We start from the raw sequence: 27,044 nt of genomic DNA on the forward strand, positions 1-27,044 counted from the left end.
ACTTCTCCAGGGATGCAGTATTTCAAGTAATAACAGCTTGGAAACATCAGTGCTTTTTCCAGGCAGATGTTTCTCTTAGAGAGCAGATGCCTGCTCCAGCTTGTTGGTTTCACACTCCTGAGGGGCCAATTTTATTGTTGCATTTTGTCAGACGTGTAAATCTCAAGCCTGAGGTTTGTTACCTACTGAATTTGAGTGCCTTAATCTTCTTGGACAGCCTTACCAACTTGTAGCTAATTCTGGCATGAGAATAAACCTGCATGCTGAATTTAGCATCTTTTGCTGAAGTAGGCTGACAGTGCATGTCAACTCACTTGAGTTATTTTGGGTTTTTAAACAGCAGAGATGAGTTAGAGATAATGTTGGAATTAGGTTAACAGTAGCTAGTTGGTATTTAAGCATTTATGTACAGTAAATAAATGCTGGAATGAGTAGTTGTTAGATTTTCCTGGATCTACATAAACTTCTTTGCTTCTGTAGGTCTAGGGAATTATGGCAATAATCTTGACTATCTGTTCCATGCTTACTCTGACCCTAATCCTAGACTTGGCACCTTCAGTGGCCTGAAGGATTTAAATGAACTAGTCATACTGAGGTGTTCTGTTTTAAATAACACAAATAGATCTCAGGTTACTGTTACAAATAAATTGTAGGGTGTCTTTTGCCTAAAACACTGTAAAATTACATATTTACCTATTCACTTGTGGGTTTCTTTTTTTTCAGGATCTACTGAGAATTACCATGCTCTCCTACCTCTCAGTGGATCTCAAAATACATGTAACTCAGAGGAGACTGGTGACCACCCTGCTCTGTTATGAGGAAACATCCAGCAACCTTAGAGAAATCTTCCTGATAGCCTAAAAAAAAAAAAGTCAGAAGGCAAAAAAAATCCTTTAAAAATACAGAAGACATCCAGAATTTCATAAGCCTTTGGCTATTGTAGTTTAATAAGAGAAAATGAACCGTTACACAATCATGAAGCAGCTGGGTGATGGCACCTATGGCAGTGTCTTGATGGGGAAAAGCAATGAATCAGGAGAGCTTGTGGCCATCAAACGGTATGTAACATCTGCATAGAGTAAAGATACTTGGTAAAGATGTAAGATTTTTACTTTATTGCTCTATGCTGTCTGTGTACAAGAAAAAAGAATATTTCCCTTGTCCCTTTTTTGAAAGGAAATTACCATAACAAAAAGATATTTATTTAATCCAGTTGCTTAGTTAAGGGAGCGTGGGTCATACTTCCTTCTAGTACATCAGGAGACACGTTCATTTGTGTAACTTACAGGCAAATGGCACAATGTTTTATGGGAAGTGTTTTCCATTCTTGGTATCTCAGGATTTAAAATTGTGATTTGTTTTCTTGCTATTTTTTTTTCAGGTTGGGTGTTTTGAGGGGGGAATAGTTTTGAACGAAGATGATGCCTCTTAATTGAAATATTAGTTTTAAATAGCTGCTCTGTAGGATCTAGAACTGTAGAGAAATGCAGTGAAGAACGTGACATTCATAGCCCAGTCTCCAAATCTGAGTAACACCCAATTATCCATATTTTTACCTCAGACTTCCAAATAAATACAACAGTCTCTGTATAACAGTGTAATACTTTCAGGTGTGGATATTGCTTGAAAAAATGACACTTTTTTTGCTATTTAATATCTTTGAATAGGCTTGGGGGGGGGGGAGGCTGATCTATACAGATGACTAATTATCATCTTAGGCAGTTAAGATACTTTGCAGATTTCATAAATACAGTTTTCTTGTTTTCCTAGGATGTGTGGCTTGGGCAAAAAGAAGTAGCTTTTCTTGTTTCAAAATCCATGTTTCATTTGCAGTGTCAGTGTTGCTGTCCTCCTTATTAAGGGCACAATTCAAGTGATACAACAGTGTTTTGTGTCCTTGATGCTTTTAGGAATACTTTATAGTATAATTGTCTCCTGTTAACTACTCAACTAAAAATGCTTGTGGTGAGTTAATAATGAGTTATATGTATGTGTGTATATATATGTATATATAATTACAAATAATTAAATTTCTAATAAATGTAAGAGTTACGTTTGCTTTGATTATGTTGCTGAAAGGCATTGTGGAATTGTTTTAAATTTGGCTCGAGAAAGAGCTAGTGCTGTAGTAAGAAAATAACATATCTGGATCTTGTTCTAAAAACATTCTCTGTTACTGAAAATACTTTCTTTGACTTCTATTTCAGAATGAAAAGGAAGTTCTATTCATGGGATGAGTGCATGAATTTGAGAGAAGTCAAGGTAAAATGGTGAACATACCACGCTTGAAAATAAGTGCCTGGTTAGGTTTGCTTGAAGGAAAAGGGCATCTGCTGTTCACAAGCATCAGGCCAAACTCAGTGAACTATTTTTAAGTGGGAGTAACAGGCTCCACAAAGCTGTGTGTTTCTGAAACTCCTAGAGATGCTTCTGTTTTGTGGAATATCCTGCTGTTCTCGTGCAGTGGCCATGTCTTGTAGCCAAGCCTTTTGTCTTTGAGAGAAGATTGTTAATTTGACTTCTGTGTGTTTTACCAGCCTGCTCTTGCATGGGTTTCCAGGTGTACATCCAGTCATCGTATCTTGTATTTGGGACACTTTTAGAAAACACTGTAAGTCTTGGCTACTCAGGTGACAGAATAAAGCTTGACCTTGAAAACCCTGCCTTAAATTTCAGGTCATCCCATGTTTCAGGCCTCTAATTTTCTGTAAATACAAAACACCCTACCAGAGGAGTTGAGTGTCTATAACTTGAGTATCAACAGTTTAGATTTAACTTAGTGGAAATAGCACATAATGTCTCCAGAAATGGAACCTGCAAGGGGAATATCCTTACTCATAAAAACAAAAAGCCTTTGACGCTGTCTCCCACAGCATTCTCTTGGAGAAGCTGGCAGCCCAGGGCTTGAACAGGTACACTGTTTGCTGGGTAAGGAACTTGCTGGGTGGCCAGACCCAGGGAGCGGTGATGAATGAACTTAAATCCAGCTGGTGACCAGTCATGAGCAGTGTTCCCCAGGGGTTAGTACTGGGGCCTGTCCTGTTCAATATCTTTATTGATGACCTGGGTGAGGCCACTGAGTGCACCCTCAGTAAGTTTGCAGGTGACACCAACTTGGCAGGAAGTATCAATCTGGCTGGGGGGGTAGAAACGCCCTACGGAGGGATCTAGATAGCTGGGCTGAGGCCAGTGGTATGAAGTTCAACAAGACCAAGTGCTGTGTCCTGCACTGTGGCCAAATCAACCCCAGGCAATGCTGTTGGCTTGGCGCAGAGCAGCTGAAAATCCATGTGGAGGAAACGGACCTGGGGGTGTTGGTTAACACTTGGCTGAACACGAGCCAGCAGTGTGCCCAGGTGGCCAAGAAGGCCAATGGCATTCTGGCTTGTATTAGAAATAGCATTGCTAGCAGGAGCAGGGAAGTGATCATCCCTCTGTATTCAGCTCTGATGAGGCTGCACCTTGAGTATTGTGTTCAGGTTTGGGCTCCTCACTGTAAGAAAGACATTGAGGCCCTGGAGTGTGCCCAGAGAAGGGCAACAAAGCTGTGAGGGGTCTGGAGCACAGGCCTTATGGGGAGCAGCTGAGGGAGCTGGGATTGTTCAGCCCAGAGAAGGCTTAGGGGAGACCTTATCACTCTCTACAGTAGCCTGAAGGGAGGTTGTGGCAAGGTGAGGATTGGCCTCTTTTACTGTGTGACTAGTGATAGGACTAGAGGGAATAGCCACAACTTGTGCCAGGGGATATTTAGGTTAGACATTAGGAAAAACTTCTCTGAAAGAGTGACCAAGTATTGGAATGGGCTGCCCAGGGAGGTGGTAGAGTCATAGTCCCTGGAGGTGTTCAAGAAATGTTTAGATATTGCGCTGAGTGATGTGGTTTCACGTATAGTATTGGTGGTATGTGGTCAGTTGGACTGGATGATCTTGGAGGTCTTTTCCAACCTTGGTAATTCTGTGATTCAAACAAGAAAGCCTAGAATTTTTTTACTCAGTTCTGTAAGCAAAAGCTGTTACAGGTGCAGAATGGCATTTCATTCTAGGCAGTTCAGTTCTTGTGTCATTCTTCACCTCAGCTATGATGTAATCCCTACAAATAGAATTTTAAGATACTATTAATATTTGTTGCTTTTATTTTGAAATTAGTTTAAAATGCTATTTTGTTGCTCTTAGAGGCAAAGGGAGATTACAAGGTAATTAGAGGCTACATGATGGGCTTGTCTTGTTAATTCCTTACTAGAAACTTTTAGGTAGTACAAATGCACCTCTGGTAAAGGGATAGTCACTGTCAGGTTATCTGAAACTTTGTTTTTGTCTCTGTTACAGTCTCTGAAGAAGTTAAATCATGCCAATGTAATAAAATTGAAAGAAGTCATAAGAGAAAATGACCACCTTTACTTTGTGTTTGAATACATGAAGGAAAATCTCTATCAATTGATGAAGGACAGGTGTGTCTTTCTCAGAGAACAAGTAGTGTGCTGTCATCCTTTATGCATGTTTCTTATACTGTCTTGAAGAACATACTGAAATTTCTGTTTTAGGCTCTTCTTTCAGCCCCACTGATGTGAACAGGATCTGCTGCACCTGCTTATCTGAGGGTAAAATTCTGCATTGCTTAGCATAGCAGCACTGCACATTGTAATACTTCTGGGAGTAAGACTTCATGAAGTCATTAATGTGATAACTTGCACGTCTTTAGTATTTATTGAGCCACAAGAGAAATTCCAAATACATTTTTCTTTATTAGCCTTCATTAATATGTGAAGGATTGGACCAATGCCATTCATTCTGCTTTTGCTAATGGATTTGGCTTAAGGTGGGGGTAATCATCTTCTCATGAGCATGCATGAGTGTACAGGAAGATCATTATATGTACTGTATGATGTGGCAGTCTTGGAGAAACAGCACAAAGCAATGCTTTCATGGTGGACTTTAGATTAGGACTTGCCATTTTGATAACTTTTTCTTTGAGTTCTTTTTGCCTTTACTGCGTTTCCTTCAGGTTCTGTCATGTACCTTTATCTCCTTGTGCACAAAGCCTTTAGATGGCTGTTAATGATATTAGTGCAACATTAACTTACAGCTGTGAACCATTGCTCTTGCTCAGGCTTCCGTAAGAGTACCACTGGGTAGCACACACACAGTGGTGCTACACAGGGCAGTCTCTTGCTTGCTCTACTACAGTGTGTGCATGCATGTGGTCAAGCATATTACAGGGCAGCCAGATTCATCTGCTGGTAGACATCTCTCCTTTGAGAAGTCACTCTGCAGTAAAGACAGTGAGCAAAATTATGGCTTGGAAGCAAGGGATATGTTTGACGCATACTATGTAAGTCTATGTAAGACTTGACAGGTCTGTTTTAATCTGTTCGAGATATACTGTGCAAAATGAGGAAACGTGTGTTTTGTCTTACAGGAAAAATACTGTCTTCTAATTTTGTGAAGTTCTTCTCTTTCTTCAACAGAAACAAGTTGTTCCCTGAGTCAGTCATCAGAAACATGATGTATCAGATATTGCAAGGGTTAGCTTTCATCCATAAACACGGTACGTTTGACACTAGAGTTTGCCTGTATAAGGCTTTTATAAGGAAAAAAAGACAATATACAGTAATAACATGAATAAAAATATCCACCAAAGGCTCTTCATTATCTCTAGTAAAAATGTTTCCAGCCTGTTTTAAATAGGTACCTTCAGATGTTGTTTAAAAACACACCCTCTTTTATAATCAGATATGCTTTCTTTTTGAAAACACTGGATATTGTTAGTTAAATGTTTAGTACTTTTATCTTACCTTAGATGCCATATGAATAAGCAAACTAAAGAATCTCAAAGGCTGTGCTTTGTTGTGCATATCTGTTACTCCAAAAAGATCTATTTAAGGAGCATTTATACCTTATAGATGGCTGTTCTTACCTGTCTTGAGGTATCATAACTAATGTGGCACCCTTAGTCGTGAAAGATATTTAAATAACTTAGTCACAAAAAATTCAGATAATCTCCTTATCAAATACGTTTTGGATTGAAATATTTTAAGATTTGAGACTTTTCAAGCCATTACAAGCACATTCAAAAAGAAAAAGTGCTGTGTGGTTGCAACAACAAAAGCTTCACTGCACTGCATATTAAACACTGATAATTAAATCTGCAAACTGCATTCTGAAACACTGATACTAAACTCCTTTGCATTTCAGAATGTATTTTCTACTCTCTTAATTAACTCTTATTTTATATGTGTCTTTCACATGACAGTGGCATTCTTAAAGCTTTCCAAAGAGAGTTAAAGTTTCACTCAGAGTGATTTCTGATAGGTTTTGACATATTCTGGCACAGTGTGTTGGCAGGTTCAAGTAAAAAATCAGTTCAATTTAGTGTTATCAAATACCCAGAAACTGATGGCTTCTGTCTTTCTGATCAAGGTTGTATATTGTTCTCTGATTACTAGCATTTTCTTTTCCTTCCTTCCTTATCCATGAAATAAGTGAGAAAGCTAGAATACATGGAAAAAACTGCCATTTCTAAGTTACTGTATTAATGTTTTGCTTTGTACGCAGTATCTAGGAATAAGAAAGATGGTCAATTCAAGCAGTTACATTTCACTGTAATAATTTCAGCCACTTGCTTACAGTGGTTGTCAGTCTTTGCGTGCAGAAATTGTATGCTGTGCTGTAGTAAGCGAATATCAATCAAATTGTATTATAAAGAGATCTTCTCTACTAATTAAGCAGCAGAACTGACTTGCTCAACTACTTACATGTTTTCCAGGTACAAAGCTGCTAAAGCTAGCCCAGCACTAGGCATTCAAGAAACTTAATGTGCCTGAATTACTAATACTAGCATTCCTGAGCAGAACGCAGTCATATTTTAAATTTAATTAAAGAAAATCTGGTGTAATAATCACTGGAAGTTAAATGTGTGTAATAGGAGTGGGGTTGTCATTCATTTATGTTGAATCAAGAAGAAAAAAAAAGGCCAAAATTTTGGATGACTGTTGGACCTTGCTATTTATGAAATGATTACACAATTTACTGTAATTTCTCTTTAATTTCCTGTAGGATTTTTTCATAGAGACATGAAGCCTGAAAACCTTCTTTGCATTGGTCCAGAACTTGTAAAAATAGCTGATTTTGGTTTGGCTAGAGAGCTGAGATCTCAGCCACCATATACAGATTATGTGTCCACCAGGTGGTAAGTATACGATGAAGTTAATACGTTATCTTAATGAACTACCTTTCTCTGATTACTGTTTTAATTTGTGTTACTTTATCCCATCCTCATAGGTACCGTGCTCCTGAAGTTTTGCTGCGATCATCTATTTATAGCTCACCTATTGATATTTGGGCAGTTGGCAGCATAATGGCTGAATTATACACACTAAGACCCCTTTTCCCAGGCACAAGTGAAGTAGATGAGATCTTCAAAATTTGCCAAGTATTAGGGACTCCAAAGAAGGTAAGACTTCTAGAACTCATGCAATGGTATTTAATAAATAAATAAGGTGATTACAAAATATTGCACTTCCAGAACATACGTACAAATTTGTTTTAGTGAACTTGCTGTGGAGTTAAGTTTTTCTCAACTCTGTCTTTCTAGGCACCTGCTAAGGCACAGAATACAGGACTTCTGTAGTGTATAAGCATCTGTTTTATATCCTACTATTATGTGTAACCCTATGCTACTTTATGAGCCAGATAAAGTTGTCTAGTTAACTAAAGACATGCACATCAGAAGAACTGAAAAGATTAGTCTTAGGATTTCATGTTGCCACAACTGATTGGTTTTCCTTTCCCAGAACTCTAATTTTTCTAGGCTGGTACCTAGAATTTGGAGCTTGTGGAAGTTACTCTGAGTAAGTTGAATTGTGATATTGCAAGACATTTAGCCCTTTCAGAAAGTAATTAAGACCTACAAGGGAGGTTTGGGTAATGCATGTAAAAATGTGTGCAGTTATATTTACTTCTGTTAAAGTTTTCAGGAAAAGGGTATATGAACTTAAGAGTTTGTTTTGCATAACAAATACTTCCTGCAAGTTAGCTTCAAGATGTGTTGGTTTTTTCATACCAACTAAATGTGCTTAATCCTTGAATTGCAGGTGTTAGGAGTTGTACTGAACGAAGACATGAACTAATCAGAATGCAACAGCTAAAATTAAGAAAAAAAAAAAACTTTTTTTAAAGAACGTTCAAAAGAGAATAAATTCCTAACAAGTGCTCAAAACAAGTGCAAACCAAGAATGTGAGAAAATGAACGCAGTAGCTTGACAAAAGTCAAAGAATGTAATGGCAGAAAGCAGAGTAGGATGAAGAAAAAGGGTGTGTGTAAGCAGGGACAGACTTTGCCAAGCCTTGAAACTGAAGTGTCTAATAGCAGTGAGGAGACTTCAGAATCAATTGGCATGAAAGAGAGGAAATAAGCTTACCTTCCAAACTTTGAATCAATTGAGGGGGGGGGGGGGGGAAGAAAGGCAATACAATAAAAATACGTTTGGGGAAGAAAATTGTGGTAGCTAAAGTAAGAGATGACAGATGTATTATGAACACTTTGTGTTCATAATACACCCATGTACACCCATGTATACATGGGTATAAATAGATACCTGTGAAATTACTGACTGAACAGTCTCTAGATTTGGAAAACTACTGGTGTTGTGCCAATATAAAATAAAGTGTAACTCTTATACAGTAGAGGAGCTGTGGTCAATAGAGAATGGGGGAACAGAAAACTTAAAACTAAAGTACATTAAGTTTAGCTAGGAGCTTAAAGTGGTAAGAAAACATCTAAGAGAATGTACTGAGAAACAGGTGCAAGTTCATGACAGAGCAGAGTATGAAAGGTCAAAGGTGGAGTTATATATGAGATTACATATATAACTGGTGGCAGTGAAAACTGAGTCTAGATGAGTAGGTGAAAACTGTTACGTATAAAACAGTGCTTTCTATGACAATCATGCATCAGAAGTAATGTGTAATATGTAGCAGTATTCTAAGAACTGAGTTTTCAAACCTGGATGTTAATTCTTGACTGGTGAGCTGCTCTAGTATAATAAGAATGTTTTGCAGCTCATTAAATTATCATCTAAGAAAGAGAACAGCACTTGAGCTTCTGGAAGATTTTCAATGCATAACACAAGTTCTGGGCATGCAAGCAGATCAGAGGGAGACTTAAACAATGTGTGGCAGAGCAGCGTTGAGGTCACAGTGTGGTTCTGTAACTTTATTAGTAGTTGAAAAGAAGTGTATGGCTGGTTGCTTGAGAAAGGAGGGAGCAACACTGCCTGAATATTTCAGAGAAAACTGTAGCCTCTTGTAAAGACCCAAGCGGTTAGAGACACTGTAAGTCAACCCTCTAAGATCAGAAAGCTGTCATTAGTTGCTTTGTGCTTCTGTCATCTGTTGGGTAGTCTTGGGACTTTGATCTCCTTATGACAATGCTGAGGCATTCTTCAGGGACATCACTGTGTAAGAAGAGTATTTAAATATTATAATACAGTTTATCACCACAAATGATGATTTGTTTCTGGTGAAGTGTTATTTGTATTCTAAAGAACACAAGCTGTTATTTTAGTACTGTTTTTGCAGATTAAGTTTTAATAAATTGAATTTTTAGACATAGGCTCATTCATTCCACTAACTTGCTGTAAGGAGTGACAGGAGTTATGCCCAGAAGCTGTCCTTGTTCCAAGTTGCCTTCCTTTTAGTGGTTTAGGTCTTAATACCATGCTAATGATTTCTGTTGGTTGATTTGGTTGCTTTTGGTTTTTGTTTAATACCTTTTAGTAGTGACAGGCAACTACTTTGCTCTATTTCATAACCATTTTATATCATTATTATAGATACAGTTTGGTTATCTAATTCAAATACTGACAGTGCTTTGAGAACATCCCTGTTTAATGAAAATGTCGATGACCTGAAAAGGAGAGATTAACAAAATGCTATTTGGCCAATGGCATCCTGGTTTGTATCAGGAATGGTGTGGTGAGCAGGACTAGGGGAGTAATCCTGCCCCTGTACTCGGCATTGGTGAGGCCTCGCCTCAAGTACTGTGTTCAGATTTGGGCACCTCCATGCAGAAAGGACATGAAGGTGCTAGAGCATGTCCAAAGAAGGGCAACAAGGCTTGTGAAGGGAGAATTGGAGAATAGGCCCTATGAGGAGAGCCTGAAGGAACTGGGGCTGTTTAGTCTGGGGAAGAGGAGGCTGAGGGGAGACCTTATTGCTCTCTTCCAATACCTGAAAGGTGCTTACCCCAGGGGCTGGTCTCTTCTCACTAGTGACAGAACGAGGGGAAATGGCCTCAAGTTGTGCCAGGGGAGGTTTAGGTTGGATATCAGGAAAAACTTCTTTGCTGAAAGGGTTGTTAAGCACTGGAATGGGCTCCCCAGGGAGGTGGTTGAGTCACCATCCCTGGATTTACCATTTAAAAACGGTTTGGATGTGGTGCTCAGGGGCATGATTGAGTGGAGGGTTGTTAGAGTTAGGGCAGTATGGTTAGGTTGTGGTTGGACTCGATGATCTTGAAGGTCTTTTCCAACCTAAGTGATTCTATGATTCCATGCATTTTCATTAGCTGAAATCTAGCAATGGCATTTTAATTCTAATAGAATTTTGAGATACTGAAGTGGATTATTCTATGATATTATTTTTGCCTTAGCCTAGTACTTCACCATTTGAACACTCAGTCCTTGCTGTTCAGTTCTAAATTGCTCCCTTATTGGTGGAATGTCAGTAGGTCTAATAAGCAAAGGAGATGCAGATGAGAAGAGAAATCTATCTTGGTTGATTGGAACAGACAAATTATTCAGGAAGTCACTTGAAATCTTGAGATGTATTTTAACCAGATTTGGTTTTATAATTATATTTGAATTCTTTGGTTAGCTGTTTTAACGGTCTATGGTAAAAACTTCTTGATGTACACAAGATGAGCAATAGCTAACATGGTATCTTAAGACCGAATTGTATCAAATCAATCCAATTTATTGCTTTAGCAGTGTAAAAAGGTCTGCGAAGAGAGAAGTAACAATCTCATACATTGCCTTCAGTAAGGCTACTGATGCTGTTCTTGACATTCTCATGAGCATATTCGTTTAAACAAAGTGTATGATAAGTGCATACCAGTTTGGAAAACATTACTCAGAGTGTAACTTTTAAAGGTTCATACTCAAAGACAAATTGAACAGAACTGTGTGATTCAGTATCTGATTAAAAAAAAAAAAAGTACTGAATGCCTACTGATGGAATAGATTTTCCTCTGTAGGTTGGCAGATAACCAGCCTAGGAAGGACTAAGTATGTTAGAAGACAAGGATAGAATACAGAATTTCTATAAGATTAGTTGCAGTTTACATATTACTGAAGATTTTTTTTGAGTGCTGTGCTTATGCAGTTCTAATTATTCTTGACTAAATAGTTGAGGATAAATACTCAGCTAATATTTTCTGTAGAAGAGGACGTAGGAGCTATATGGTGCATTGTACATCAATGTTGTGTTGGAACAAAGACAAATACCGTATCAATGCATAGAGAAAGAAGTACAGTCCGTTGACATATGAACTAATCTTTCTATTTCACTTGCTGTCCATTTATAAGTTTCACATTTCAAGGAAGAGCTCTATGTTTCAGAGTCCAGAGAATAAGAACTTGAAAATTCAAGACCCAAGAATCCAATTGTTTGATCTTCTCTAGCCTCTACAAAGGAGGATTGAAAGAAAGAGCAAGAAATACACCTAATTCATAAACAGGCTGTTTTAGAGACAAAAGCAGTAGTTGCTCTTGGTATCCAGGGTTGATAGTGTACTCAGCAATGGTCTTGTATTGCTACAAGAGAAACATGTATTTTTTCTCATCTGGAGGGGAGTTGGTCTATGCAGTGGACTGTCTATAGCAGTTGTGTGGGTGGAACTGGAAACTTTGTGACAATAATACCTGTGAGAAGGAACAAGATCATGGACTGGATGATCTCTTGATCTTTGCTTGTCCTAGGATTCTTTATTCAAACAATGCAATTATCAAGCAACTAAGGACTTCAAGTTTAACTTCTTGAAAGTTAAACACTCTCACACAAAAACCCACTAAGTTTTCATCTTATGGTCATGATTTTCCTGTTGCAGTAATGTCTGGTTGTAATTAAATCACTGAGTGTCTTAATGGTGGAATCAGTGATAGATTGAATGGTTGCACATGTGTTCACATCATGGTTGCACAAACATGGTAGAGTGGTGTAATGCAAAAGAGCCAGTGCTTCTGCGTAAGCTTTACTGATCCCAAAGAAAATACACAGATGCAAATTAATACCCATCAGTTTAATAGGGAGGCATTTGTGTTAATGGGGCTGTTAGTGAGCCAGTCGGTCTCTGCTGAGTCCTTATTACTGAGAGTAGCAGGCTTGTAGCATGTCCACCCTGGGATTACCCCCCAGCAGATAATGGTGGCAGCTGGCCTAACCCCCCCCTTAGTACTGTGGCCATATATATAACAGCAGGAGACAATAAAGCATAGTGTATCAGGATAAGTAAGGTCCTTTATAGAAAGCAAGGATACTTGGTCACAGCTGCCAAGCAATTTCTCACAAGCAAGTCTCTTCTAGCTGCATGCAGAAACTGTAGGCTGTTTACTTGTGCTCCCAAGCAAACATGAGCCCTTTTTCATGGACAAGTTACCTGTTCAGGCTGTGATCTGTATTATTTCACGCGGCTGGGTCAAAGGGCCTCACCTCTAGTATTCCCATGTAGGAAGTACATGGAAATCAACTGTTTAAGCTTATTTCTGTAACAGATGGGATGTGCTTAGCTGCTCCTGATACTTACTGCAATCTCTTCTCCTTCAGAGAGTACATCCAAGCATTGTATGCACAAAGACAGTTCCCCCTTTGCCTACATGAGAGCTCAAGAAGGACTGCCACTTGAGACGGATGCTGAATTGATTGGCGCCAGAGTGATTGCAGTGAAAAATAGTAATGCTTGTTTTTCACTGTATAGGAAGGAACTACACAGACCAAGCATGACTCAAGCTACAGAAAATATAACTTGATCTAATACCTCAAACACGTACAGTCTCTTGTTAAGAGTCTCTTCTTAAACTTGTTTTTCTTTCCTTTCAAACAGAGTGACTGGCCAGAAGGATATCACCTCTCTTCTGCCATGAATTTCCGTTTCCCGCAGTGTGTCCCTATAAGTTTAAAAACTCTCATCCCAAATGCAAGCAGTGAAGCCATACAGCTTATGAGTGATATGCTGAACTGGAATCCAAAGAAGAGACCTACGGCAAGTCAGGTCTGAGCACCTGAATTATTAAGGATAAGACTGCATCATCTTGCATTGGCAAAAATTGGTAGCTACAGAAGTATAACTTGATTGTCATAATTCTGAAGGCTGGGGTACACTTTTGAATGCTTTGGTGGGAGATACTGAAAACAAAGCTTTGTTTTTGTAAAGTTGCAGATGGAATGCAGAAGGGAGAGTGCAGGATAACTTTTTTTTTTTACTAGGAAATGGGCTGTACAATGTACTCAGTGATAAGGGAAAAACTTAGAGAAGAACATATCAATAGGTCTCCAAGGTCACAGGCTTTTTTTCCTACGTTAATTTTAGAAGATTAGGTATGTGTATTTCAAATATGTATACGTTCTACTTACTTTTGAATATGTATACCTAATGCAATTCTGTTTAGAAGGTATGAGAGGAGAGTGCAGTTGGGGAAACAAAAGTAAGGTAAAAAATTTATCATATGTGGACACAATGAAAGTGATTCAGAAGTGGTTAAGCAAGTGGTGCAAAGCAGAGCAACCATATCTGTCTACTTTATTAAGCGTATGTATTGTTACAGTCACTGAGATCAAACTGTAGCATGGTGCTATACGTCTCTATGCAGAATGCTGCATGGTACTTTATGACAGGTTCTACCCGAGTGAGTTGGCAAGGAAGCAGCTGCAGCAGTTGTGCAATCCATAACCAAAAGGGAAAGTTTAATGCATGTTCATAGAATAGTGTACAAAGGCAGTGATTTTTCAAGGACAGCTGAGGCAAAAAAAAAACTCTTTGAGAACTAACAGAGTAGGAATTGACCCAGGAGTAGCAGCAAGAACTTCTTCCACGGGAACAGGAAGAACTGGTGTATTTGTAAGATAGTTAACAGGGAAGCACACAATAGAGAACCACGATTTTTTTTTATTATAATAGAAACAACCTGTTTTTAAGTTGTAATTTGTTACTGTGTGAATATAGAATGGAGTTAAATGTAAAATGCACATAAAAGCACTGACTTCACCAAACATAGAAGGGAAGAAAAAGTCTTCTATAACATGTACAGGTAGATCCATATTACTAAATGATATGGTGGAGCAAGCTAAAAACGCAGAACTGACAGGTGGCTAAATACAATGTTTACACATGAGCTCCTTATGCATCTGTCTTTCACTGTTGTGGTAGAGATTACTCAGATGCTTCGGAAACATGCTCATATCCTCAAAGAAGTTACCAAAGTCAACTTCTTGAAGTACAGTTAGTATGTTATTTCTTCTCTAGGCACTGAAGTACCCATACTTTCAAGTTGGCCAAGTTTTAGGACCTCCTCCACAGTATCTGGAGAAGCAGACTCCTATTAAACCAGTGCAGCCAACAGAACCAAAGCCAACTTTACCCAAACTGGAAGCTGTATCCAAGCCAGAACCTCTGTCTTCCCCTGATGAACCTGACAAAACACAGCCACAGCCCCTGTCAAAGGCTAATCACCAGCCTCTCCAGCAAATTCAGTTGCCTCAGAATACAGCTAACCAGCAAGTATCAAAACAGCAGCAGACACAGGCACAGCCTTTTTTTCCAGCTATCAGTAAAGACTCATCTGGGGTAAGTTGTCTTCAGTAAATACCTAACTTAGACAGGTGGTTCTCTTTCAAGTTCTTAATGTATTCAGTGTGGCTGTTCTCTGAAAATCACCATATTTGAAGAAAAAAAAAAATAGACAAGGACTGTTTGAGGATGTAACTGATCACTTACTGAATTTTTTTAGCAAATGAGATAAATAGGTTACTTCATGGGTGTCCAGCCTTTTGGCATTCCTGAGCCATGTTGAGTGAAGAGGGGTTCCCTTGGGCCATTTATATGTAGGATGTTTGGAAAGTAATGCTTCCCTATTTATTTTCATGGAATCTACAGTAGATCCATAGAGCACAGTAACTCTGATAGAGCAAATTCTCAGCTACAAAACACCATTGTAACATAGTCACCACCATTAGCTATGCATTTTTGCCAGTGATGAGCAAGAGCCTGCATGCCATGCTCATTGTTGCCTGCACCAGCAGAGGTGATCCACAGTCACTGTCACCACCATTTACTTTATTTTTTAGCATGGAGGAATTCAATGACACACCTTTGCTTCCTATGCACTACCTTGTCAGACTGCCCTTCTGCTGCCATGTATCACACAGCAAAAAATGTAACAGGATATTGGCAGGAAGGTTCAACTTCTACTGCCATACTACCCACATCTACCTCTGGGTTTTATTATGTTGGCTCTGTTGTGAGCCAACATAATAAAATAGGAAGCACTACTTTTGGAGCAGCTCCTGTAAAATACATAATATAGCTAATATATATAAGTAACAAAGCTAATGTCATCAATGTTTTTATTAAAACATTAAGAAAAGAACATCCAAAACATAAAACTAGTGGGATAGTTTACCCTGGTTTTGTGAAACTTACGTTTCAGGCTGATTTGATGGCAGTGCTTGTGATTCTTAGAGAGGTCTCAAGGTGTTCATCAGAGATTTTTTTGATGAAATCTTACTCTTCCTGTACTTCACCCTTGACAATAATTGTTCATGAATGTGCATACTGCCCATAAGCAATGACAGGAATAAGGCATGATTGTGAAGCTACGGATGTCTGTCTCTGGGGAGAGAGATCTTATAAACATCGAAGAGAGAGACTTGATCACATTTTTGAGTTGAATATCTGATTGCCACTCAATGCATTCCACTAGAAAATTTGCAGGTAATGTATTTATGATGACTGAAAATGGAGTCACAAATATAAATTACTGTTTTTAAAGCAATTTTGAAACCAATTTTCAATTTCCTTTATCAAAATGGAAAGCAAGGCTGGATATTTTTCTTCTGTTCACAGGACTGTGTTTAGCCAATGTATCAAAACACTAACAATTATTTGTCTTAACTTGAGTTAGCACTGCGCTGTGCCCTTTCCTTGTTCTGGTTTCATCTGAAAGAGCATTAACAGCACACTGTGATGGCTGCTGAGTGATGGGTGAATGCTTGGGGCTTGGCCAGGCTGCTCAGCAGGGAAGAGCCATGATGGCATGGGGTTGGGGGTGGATGTGAACTGTGCTGTGCCATGGGTTGGACATACCTGGGTTCCTTGCAACAACAATCCATATTCCTTTATAATAACCTTTACTGACATGTTGTAGTAATGTAGTTACAGCAACAATCATTTACTGAGCTTTGAGAAACAACTTGCAAAAACATTGGTTAGTATACAAAAAGAAGTAAGAACTTTCATTGCCTTAAACAGGAAAATACCGGAGCATGCTGCCTTTTGTCATTAGTTTCCTTGATTACCACCTGTTGACTATCAGTAAATAGATGCAAACTGAGCAACACTTGTAATCACATGGACCTTGCAATTTCTAAGCTCCTAAGAATCTTAGAAGCAAGGTTTTTAGCTTTGACAATTGCTGTACCACTGGCAAGAATGTGAGTTCAGCAAGATACCAGAAACAGAGGCTGAGTGCTGAACTGGGCTTTTAAACAGAATGTTAATTGAGTACATCAGCTAGATTTGAGCCATTTGAAGTTGGCAGTCCAAAAGGGCTGCATTCAAAATACCTGCCGACTTTATGTATTTTGTGCTTAAAATCATTAAGGTTATGACCAAAATAGGCACAATGCAATGGTTTAAAAAAACAAAACAAAACTCCTTCAGTGTTCTTAAGTGGTAGTAGTGAACTGTATGTAAAATATCAAGTTTTAGAATTTAATCAAAGTTGTATTTTTTTTCATATTTGAAATAGAAACAAGCAGCTGGTGGCCCTCAGAATGGCACAGTAGGTCCTAAAAGTTGCAGGAGACGATGGGGTCAGACTTTGATAAAGGCTGTGGACAGCTGGGATGAGTTGGATGATGCTGAATTTGGAATGTCATGTTCCAAGAAGCCTAGCATTGCACTGTTAAAAGAAAAGAAAAACAAGGAATGTCCTTTTAGGTAAGTACTATAACTATAAAATCACTTCTATAAAAAAAATGGTTTTTTAGTACACAGTGACCAAGTAGACTTATAGATTGGTTAAAACAAATCTGCTAAAATTTAACTTGCTGAAACTCTGCAATAGTCCAAAGGGCTTTGTGAACAGGCCAGCTTTGAGTGCACTGTTGATGTAGCACCAGTAATATCTGTAATTCTATCCATAACATAGGTGTCTATCTTGTTTTTAAGGAAGTGTTTTACTGAATTAGTACTTGATTTCCCATGTTAGTGAGGCTAGGGAAAGTTCTGCCACAGTTACTTAGTTGCTTTTAATTCTATATATTGTATACACTTATTTCTTCCCCTTCATATTCTCATGTAAAATTCTCATGAGGTATGAGATTTAGTTACTATTTTCTGTGGGAATAAAGTTCACTGATGAAAGCAGGATAAGAGAAGAGCACTGTATCCTTAAGCCAGCCTCAGCTCATGGCATTCTAAGGTGGCCTTGTTGGTTACACAGCTTGAACATTTTGATTTGATTTTTTTTTCAGTGTGCCAGAACCAAAAGCTTCACACTGTATCCAGCCAGGAGTGGAAAATAAAGTTCTGATGAGAAATGATTCTGGAAGATCCAATACATCAGCAAAACAGTACTATCTAAGACAATCAAGATATCTGCCAGGTAAGGGGGAAAAGTCAACATGTCATGGGAAATGCAAACAGTGAACAATCTATACACAGTACATTTAAACTTTAGATTTCACAGCGGATAATTCTCTTCTCCTACTCAAGCTAAATTTTTAAAATGTTGGATTAAATGCCTTTCCAAGAACATATCTTTCCACAATTAATGCAGAGAATGCTGGCTACGCATAAGTGGAAGAGTGATCAACACTGCTTGTACAGCATAAAAGTTCACAGAAGCTCTTATGACCAGCAGTGTATAATACCATCAGTAATGTGAATCCAAGTTTTCTTGGACACGTGGAAATATATCCTGACTGACCATGAGCAAGTGTACCTGACAAGTGAAGATGCCCATATGTAGCGCAGTGGTAACTGAGTATGAAATCACTTCTTCAGGGCTTAATAGGTTGCCCTAAGACTCAACAGTTTGCTCAAAAGAGGGGGAAAAAAAGCTTTCCTATCTGAAGATAATAAATAGAAGGTTAATCTACGCTTCTCATATTTTTAAGCATGCTTATAATACCTCTGTTTTTAGTAATTTTCAATGAGAATGGCATAGTAGCTTAAAAATATTTCAGCACTGATGAGAATAATAGTTCCAAGAGGCATATTTGTTATTTACCCATATTAATATAGCCCTGTTACCACTGGGTATGTAAGCTGCTTTCATTCTGTGTAATCCCATTAACTCACTAATGCTTGTAACATGCTGAAGTAACAAGAACTTTTGTCCTCCTGTTAAACTTATCCTCTGAAAAAACAGTTTATTTTTGGCCTCGAGAACCTTTGTTCTCAATAGGTTTCTTTCATTTCTGCTAATTGTTTGAGCGTCATAAATATCAGTAAGGTTATGATTTCATAGACACCAAGTAACTGCAGTAAAACTACTTGAAGTTCTCTTGAATGCATAGAAACAACAGTTCTTAAATCAATGTATCTAATTTTCAGTTGAGAAATATAACCTAATTGATGGATATTGTTCTTTGACTTACATTAATAATGTTTACATTATGTGAGAAATAATTTAGTTTTGTTTTATTGTTCTAGAAGTGTCTAATTCTTCATTGGTTGAATTATGTTTGGAAATTAGTAACACTTGCCATAATTTGTTTTCTAAGGTGTAAATCCTAAGACTGTCTCTTTAGTAGCAGTCAATAAAGAAGGATCTCAGGGAACCTGGAACAACCAGCTGTTTTCCAAGCCATTGGCACATGTTGGAGAAGGATTGCATTTCAACAGAAACAATACAGGTAGAAGTATAATAAAAGCTGTCACCTTGTTTTTCATCATACTTTAATTAAGCTTAAGACCTTCTAGTTTAACTTTTATTGTCAGCCTTAGCTTATAGGCAAACTGTATTTTTCTTCGTTTAAACACAGACTCAAAATAATCTTTTATTACCTAAGGTATGTATTCTGCCTTCAGAGCATAAAGGAACTACAGATTAGCTCTTAGAATAAAGTTCTGTCAAGACAAATTTTGTCTGCAATTCTCTTAAACTAATTATCTTACTATGATAATTTAAGCAGATAGCTCGACGTCACTACTGCCTGGTCAGTGTGATGTGAAAGACTATGAAACAGCAGTCTTGCATATGAAAACAAACAAGGTGTTGGATGCTAACCTTGTACGATCAAAATACTGCCTAATGTCACTTAGCAATACCAATTGCAGTAAGGTGTCTTTTGTACTACCTTTTGTGGAAAAATGCTGTTATCAGCATTTCATTGAGTGAAGACTGAGGCTTAAACAAGTTAAATGGTTTATCTAAGCTTTCACTGACGAAAGCATAGGACTTGAGACTAAAATCTACGTTCTTACTACTAGATAGGGTGACCTCCTATCACCCTAGTGATAGGGTGATGGGACTAACAGCTTTGAAGCCAGCATGAGTCACTCCCAACATTGATGCTAATGACCACCTGTAGTAGAAATGTTAAGTCAGGGCCTGAAGCAGTGATTGAGCACCTGGTAGGAAGGCAGAGCCAACCCAGGGGAGCTCAGGTGCAACCAGAAAGGTTGGAGCCAGGGCCCACCCCTTCCCAAACCTCGTTTATGGGTTGGCAGCGGAGGTGAGGGTATCTTGTTTGGAGATCCCTGCTTACCTGTGATCTTCGAGGGTAAGCAGCTTTTTTTCCTTTGTTTCTGCATGCATGGCTGCAGCATTTGGTCTCATCCTTGTTTGCTGTAACCTAGGATTGTGCCACCCTGATATATTGCTGTACTTTCCATCGCATTATAGCATTACACCACCTAACCTAATGTGTTTGTACAAGAACTTTAGAAGGCTTGCTTATATGCAGCTGTTGCATGCCTTTTTAACAAAGCTTCAGCCATCCAGTAGTGTTATCAAAACATTATTTTCCTTTTGGAAGTCAGGTGAAGTGTAAGTTGTTCATCTGAAATTATGGAGAGGACTTAAGAAATGGAAAGATAACAGCATCCACGGGAATGATAGAATAGGACAGACTTTTTTTTTTTTAAAGAAATCATCATATGTATTTTCTAGTTTTCATAAATGTTATGTCTGTGTGCCTTAGAATGAAACGGATTTCATAAAATACTCTTGCATGGGAAGAGGCACAAAAAGGCAAAGCTGATTCCATAAGTATATATTAGTAAGCTAGACAGCTATGTACTGAAATGGGCTATAAACAAAATCAGGTAAATGCCAGTGGTAAAATCTCACTTTTGTTTTACTGTCTTACTTTGGCTATCTACTAAAAATGTAAAATAACCTAAAAAAAATCGTTTGAAAATACGTAGCATTACTTCCATTGGTATCTTAAATTATATATGTTAATATTTCATGTACCAGGCAGGCAACAGTACTTCAGGCAGACACATAGGAAACCATGGTAGTTGGACCACAGATCAGAGAAATGTAGTACATGTATGATGTATGTGTTCTCTTATTTTTTTCCATACCCACAATGCTGCTCTAGGGTAAAATAAGATATGAGCAAATAGTTACAAATGCTTTATTTGTGAAGAATGGTGAAGCTGTGATCAGTTGACTTTGCAAATACGCCTGAATGCTTAAACTTGTGATTTATGCATTTGTATGACTATAATGTGACTGTGTTGTTGGTTAACTAGTTGCTTTTTGAGCTACTTTCTAATGAATGGAAAATGTAGTGTAAGTAACACTTCCTGCTTGTAAAAACAAAGGAGTATGAGATTATAGTTACATCAGATTCAGGTATTCTTTCTTGGTCTGCTTTTCCTCATTTCTTTGGTATCTCCTAACCAAATGCTTCATATACTTTCTCTAAAATTCTGTCTTTCCATCTCTTTTTCTCTCTCATTCTCCTTATCTACAGAAGAGAACTTAATTATACCCATTGAAAAACTATCATGCAAAGAAAGATTGAATGAAAAATTAGAGGATCCAAAAGGTAATTTATAGCAATTATAACCTGGCTCTTGGCACATTTCATATTTGTTTTACATTTTCTCCTTAAAAAAAAATACACCACAATGCAGATTCCAAAAGATTCCCATCCTTCATTTTCAGTTGCAATGTGTTTTGTCAAACTTTGCTCTCTTGTGTCTGCTTTTAGACTAGGCAGGGTCTACTCACCTATGAGTTAAGCTGTAGCAACTCCTCCAGTGACAGCAGCAGGGTAATAGCAGAGGTCCCATCTTAGTTACCACAGCATAACACAATGTGAAAAACAGCTTCCACCTTGAATTTTATTCTTTGAAGTAGTCAGCTAGATGAACTCAAGTAAAAACTATCCGTATGAGTAAGGTCTACTTGTTTCACTTCTGAATCTGTATCTAAATGAAGTGGTGTTGTAATGGGAAACGACTCGCCCTCCTTCAGTACATGTAGATTAACTCATTCAGGCTAACCTGAACTGTGTTAGTACACTCTTTGAAATCTGAGAGAATGAAGTGACCACATGTATACTTTCAAATTCCTTTAAATGATGTCTGAATGTTCCAGTAAGTGATTTTGTAACTTCTTCTGGAGAAGAACTGATCCTAAAGGAGGAACACATGCATCTCTGAAGGACTGCTCACTCATATCGCTTGCCACTTGCACTGCTGACTGCATTCTAATTCTTTGTTAATTACACTGATTTTACAGTACTGTGATTGCACAGGTTTGGGTGATTAACCTCAAGGTAAATAGGTGGAAACTCAGGTTTCCAGGCAGCCATGTTCATATCTAAACACTCCTCACTGCAAGCATTGTAAAGCTGGAATGTTTCACCTCTCCCTCCATTTCTGGCACCTGAGGTGTGTACTGTATTCCTTTGCAACTACTCGTAGTTTTTTTCTCAACTTGTTGCCCAGCTTGAATGATTCAATGGCTTCATCCCTTGAGAAGAATCAGGTATGCACTGAGGCCACGCTTATGCTTGCTGGCACCATAGCTGCGTTTGCTTATACATCTGTTGCCAGACCTCCTTGATGCCTGATGGACTTCTACAGCAAGAATTTCTGTTTTGCATAGCAGTTGCCAGAGGTAAGGAACGACCTACTGCATACCTCTCAGTGTGTGTTTTTTAAATATTAGCAATCATAATTTTGTATTGAACTTCTTATTTTTCTTCTGTCCAAGGTAAAGACAATTCCTTCAGATCTGTTTCCCCCAGACTGTCCCTCTGGGCTGTGCTTATCCATTTTCTGCAGAAGAGCTCATAAAGAACATCAGATATGAAGAGATAAGAGGAAGAAAAAAAGATGGTTGAAAAAATTTTGACAGGCAGCTTTGCAGAGCTGTAGGTAAGAAATGTGCAGAACAAGTCATAGTGAGGGACTAAATTAAGGCCTGCCATGTTCTTAGCTTTAGACCTTAGAATTTTAAGATGTCCTCTGACAGATCAGATCAGACATATTATACCTTGTGAAGCATTCGCAATGAAAAGATTAGGAAATGGGGGGGAGCAGATGCATGTATGTGTTTGCAGACAACGGAATGTAATGCTACAACTGTTGCTTTTGTTTTTCAGGCAAAGTGGTGAAAAAGAAGAACTTACAACTCTAAGAAAGTTATTATTTGACTACTTTATTAAAGTTTTATTTTTCATCAGGACTTGTGTGTCGTCCTTTACTCCACTGGAGACTGGCATTGGCTGTAGAAAGGGAAGCCACTTAAAAGACCCATCTGTTGACAGGGCTTCAGGGATATGGGCAAAGCTGAGTCAGCTGAATGCTTTCCGTTACCTCCCAAAGAGGAGGTATACAGTGACCCAACACAGCTTTAATTAGCTTGAGGATACTCTTGTGGCTTGTAGATGATCAATTCTGTATCTTATGGATCCACTGCACTAGTTCTGACGTTAGCACAGAAGACTGAGAATGTTAATGTGAGGAGGAGTGTTTTGGGATTGCACTGAGGCCAGCAATTTAGGAGGAAGAACAAACTTTGTCAAATCACATACTGTACATTTTACCAACTACTGCTGGAATGATCCTGAAGGTTAAGATGTTGCAAGTGCTCACATGTGGAGTTTTGGTTCCATTTTAGATAGATTTAGGTCATATATGTTGAACATAAGAGTACTGTTGTGTTCTGATTTTCCAAGACTGAAGTGCTTAAACTTGCTTCCAGTAAATAAAAGGTAAGATCCTGTCTTGCTCTAAAACTCAGTGTAAATTCTTGCTATGCAATATAAGTTTAATGAAAGTTTTAATGAACTGCTCTGCATCTTCACTCCTGCTGCACTGTAGGATCAGATGTACTGTATACATAGAGTTGTAGAGTTTGTTAGGCATCTGGAGAGGTCCAACTAAGATGTAAATAGAAGGATATCTACTTCTTCCCCCCAGACAAGCACTGGGGAAGAACAACACTCATTATTTGTGTGATCATGCAAATATGTTATGAAGTGACTACAAAAATGCAGATTTCATGAATGCAACTGAAAATATTAAAACCTCCTCTAATATCAACAGGAAATTCTGACTTTGTGGGAGGAGCTGCTTACAACCCATCAGGAGGATACATCCCCTCCTTTCATAAGAAAGAAGTTGGATCAGCTGGACAACGGATACAGCTAGCTCCTATTGGTCCGTCTGTATCTGGTAAGAAACAGCATCCACATGTAAGTTTTTCTTAATGCTAGTATGGAAAGCAGATACATTCAGGTTTAAACAACAAAAAAATCATATTTAAATGGGTTTAGAGGCATTTTCTAGGCAGACTTTCTTGCAGCAAGTGGCAGTCCTGTCTGAGTCTTTAAGTACAGTGCTACTTAATGTAATTGAATGATGCTGAACCATGCTTATAGTATGCTAAACAATTTCAAAAAAGGTAAACGCCTCCCTCAGGTGACTCAGTAAATTCACAAATAATGTTGCAGATATAGTACAAACGCTGTATTAAATTGTTCTGTTCTTTACTAGCTCTACAGGGTTGCTCTGCAGCTTTAGTAGTGGTAATTTAAGACAGGTTTTCACTGTCTTCGGTCCCACTCTTAGCTGTATAAGTTTGAGTGTCATCTCAGTAGTTGACAGTACTCTTGCAGCCATGAAATATAAAAGGAGTGCTTTCTGGAGTGAAAAATGTAGACATTGCTACAGTATAGAAGACAAAGGACAAACAACATGAGTTAGTTTATGTTACTGTATGCTTATTCAAGTGTTTGAGATAAAGAAGAAAGAATACTTCCTTTCTATAGCAGATAGAAGATTGAAATTCAGTAAAAACCTCCACAACTGTCTCAGTATCTTCTACAGGAACTGTTACAAAACAGTTATCCAGTAGGTGCGAATTACTAGTACGAAACTCTAGGAAACATAAGCCTTATCTGAAAGCAAGGATATACAGGATATCAGAGACCAAACTATGCTGCTGTGTTAAAATCCCAGAGTACTCCAAGTCATCTTCCAACTCTCATTCACATCTGTGCAGTAGTGAAATACTACTTTAGTCATCATTAATTCCAAATTCTTGTTCCTTTCAGATTATTCCTGGAAAACCAAAGCTGCTCGTGCTCAGTTAGCAGGCCCTACTTACAATTCAGCAAAAAACATGAATATTTTATCTCATGCACCAGCAATTCAGCCAGTACATGGCAGAACAGACTGGATGGCTAAATACGGAGGACACAGATAGAAAATGCCATCCTGAACAAAGCTCACACGATACCCGCACAGTTCTCCTGCATGAGAAGCCCGAAATGCCTATTTGCTCTCTATCCTTTCCTGAAACTATGCAATAGTAAAGACAAGAACAAACAAAACCTTGTGTTCTACTACCTATGGATGAAAAAAAGAGGTCACATAATATTTAAAATACTGGCTATAAAGTAGGATTTCATAAAGTATTGTACAACACATCTTGCCAAATCTACCATGTATTTGAAAGTAATGAGCAGTAGATTTCACCTGACATTTTTCTATAGAGGACTTCCTGTCAGCATACTCTTAAAAACAACTGCTTTTGTTCTTTGCCCTGTGCAAAATCCACCATTGACATAAGCTGCTTTCATGTACTCAAGTAGCCAGAATTAGAGCTAAAGCAGAGCAGAACCAGGCTCCAAGCTGATACACTGCTTCCTTCCTGGAAATATGAAAGTAAAAGCACAGACTGGGCTCTGTGAAGAACACCAGTGTCCTACAAGGATTTCAGAACTCACCTGTACCTAACGAGTTGCTCAGGGTCTGCAATGTGTAAATGCACTGAGAACTTGTAGCTGGCCATGAGCAATATGCTGACAGACACTGCACATGGAACATCTGATGATGCGTGCCAGCAGCAACACTGGAAAACAGCTCAGCAAGTACTGAATGCTGCAGTTACCTCACCAACCTATAGTGACGCTTAAAACTTGACTCTACTGTTAAAAGTTAGCTTATGACCATTTTCAGTTGAAGATCTGCAGAGATTTACATCTCCCTTGTCAAAGGCATATCATCACAGTGATGTTTTAAGGAATCCAAATAACTGCAGTCTCATCAACTGTTCTAATGGTGAATTAGCCAAAAAGAAGCATAAGTGGTTGCTAAGCATCTTACTGGGTGATGGTGCTAAACTGCAGCCTTCTCTGTAACTTAAAGAGGTCACATGAATTATGCGAGGGAGGAAATAAAGCTTCTTTTCAAAGAGGTTACTTTCTGTTTTAGGTCTTAAAGGCCAGCTTAAGTCCCCGAGAACACACACAAGCTTTAATAATGCAATACCTCAATGTTTGTATGCTCATATCATACTTTCCTTGGCATCTATGCTAAGTTTTACAGTCAAATCTTGCAAAGCACCTTCCAACGTACAATAAATATATATTTTTTTAATGTTGATCTAGGCTACTTCTGTTCACAGCTGTGTTTAGAATAGAAGTTTGGGACTGAGTAGTCACATTAAACCTGCCATTCTAAAATACAATGTAGAATATATCTGTAGCTGGCTATGGCAATGAAGACCACCCTCATGCTTTCTACACTTCTGGTTCATAAATGCACTGTTTGTTTTAATAACATCCAGGAGCTAGAACAAGTCTCTAGCTGTTCTCTCCTCCCTTTGTTTGGAGGACTGCTGTTTCTGCTGAATGTGAAAAGTGGCAATAAGGAGTTCTAGCAGCACTTCTCAATTCAAGCTACTACTTTCCAAGGCTCATGAAAAAGCAACAAGGCATAACGCTTTGGTCTACAAGTTAAAAAGCTTACCTATCTAAATCCCTGCTTTCCACTTCCTTTACTGAAGTACAACCGTAGCACAAACTTACAAGTTACCTAACTTGAGACCAGTATCATACAGTTAGAAAACTGCTGCATTCCACTGTCCTCAATGTACTGTGGAAGATGCATGTATATTTGCATCTTCCACTGAAGACAACTGGCTCAAAAGCCATATGAAGATGTATATAAGCCATACAGAAGTTTAAAGACGTGTCTTAAATGCTAATACATAGCTTACTAGCTTTCTCAAGCTATAGCAAATGCATTCAGACAACCTGATCACCAGTGCTGGGTAAAGAGCCTGGAATTAGACACTTCCAAGGATGACTTACAAAGAAACCATCTGCTGTCCTGCATGTCCCATTCCCCCAGCAGTTTTCTACAGAGGGAGGCAAAAGTAAATACAGATGTGCACTCAGAGATAGATGCTCCAGGCTGAATATGAAAGAGCTCTACAAAGGTGCTGCCAGGACCATGAATGCAACTTCCCCCTAAGCTCTCATACATATGCTCGAGGCCAGCATTAACCCAAA

The 27,044-nt window shown here is 38.4% G+C and overlaps 1 protein-coding gene across 11 annotated transcripts; it reads left to right on the plus strand.

Moving 5' to 3' along the window:
- The first annotated feature begins 811 nt into the window (after positions 1–811).
- MAK (male germ cell associated kinase) lies at positions 812–26,215 on the plus strand. Of its 11 annotated transcripts, none has more exons than XR_005857309.2 (15): positions 813–1,058; positions 2,208–2,262; positions 4,326–4,447; positions 5,465–5,544; positions 7,053–7,185; positions 7,278–7,449; positions 13,096–13,263; positions 14,515–14,835; positions 17,018–17,208; positions 17,745–17,875; positions 18,999–19,130; positions 21,204–21,278; positions 22,454–22,617; positions 22,845–23,919; positions 24,801–24,821. XR_005857309.2 is itself a non-coding variant. In XM_040695480.2 (14 exons), exons 1-14 carry the CDS (start codon positions 958–960, stop codon positions 24,950–24,952), a joined length of 1,962 nt encoding a protein of 653 aa, XP_040551414.1. In that variant the 5' UTR covers positions 812–957; the 3' UTR covers positions 24,953–26,215. The 11 variants fall into 11 exon arrangements, 7 of the variants coding, with proteins under 7 accessions (XP_040551414.1, XP_040551418.1, XP_015131470.2 ...); XR_005857310.2 differs by lacking the exon at positions 24,801–24,821 and having other exon boundaries at positions 22,845–23,456; positions 23,791–23,919; XM_040695480.2 differs by lacking the exon at positions 22,454–22,617 and having other exon boundaries at positions 812–1,058; positions 23,791–23,919; positions 24,801–26,215.
- The last annotated feature ends 829 nt before the right edge of the window (positions 26,216–27,044 follow it).

The sequence above is a fragment of the Gallus gallus genome, chromosome 2 (genome assembly GCF_016699485.2).
Source record: "Gallus gallus isolate bGalGal1 chromosome 2, bGalGal1.mat.broiler.GRCg7b, whole genome shotgun sequence".
Taxonomy (NCBI): Eukaryota; Metazoa; Chordata; class Aves; order Galliformes; family Phasianidae; genus Gallus; species Gallus gallus.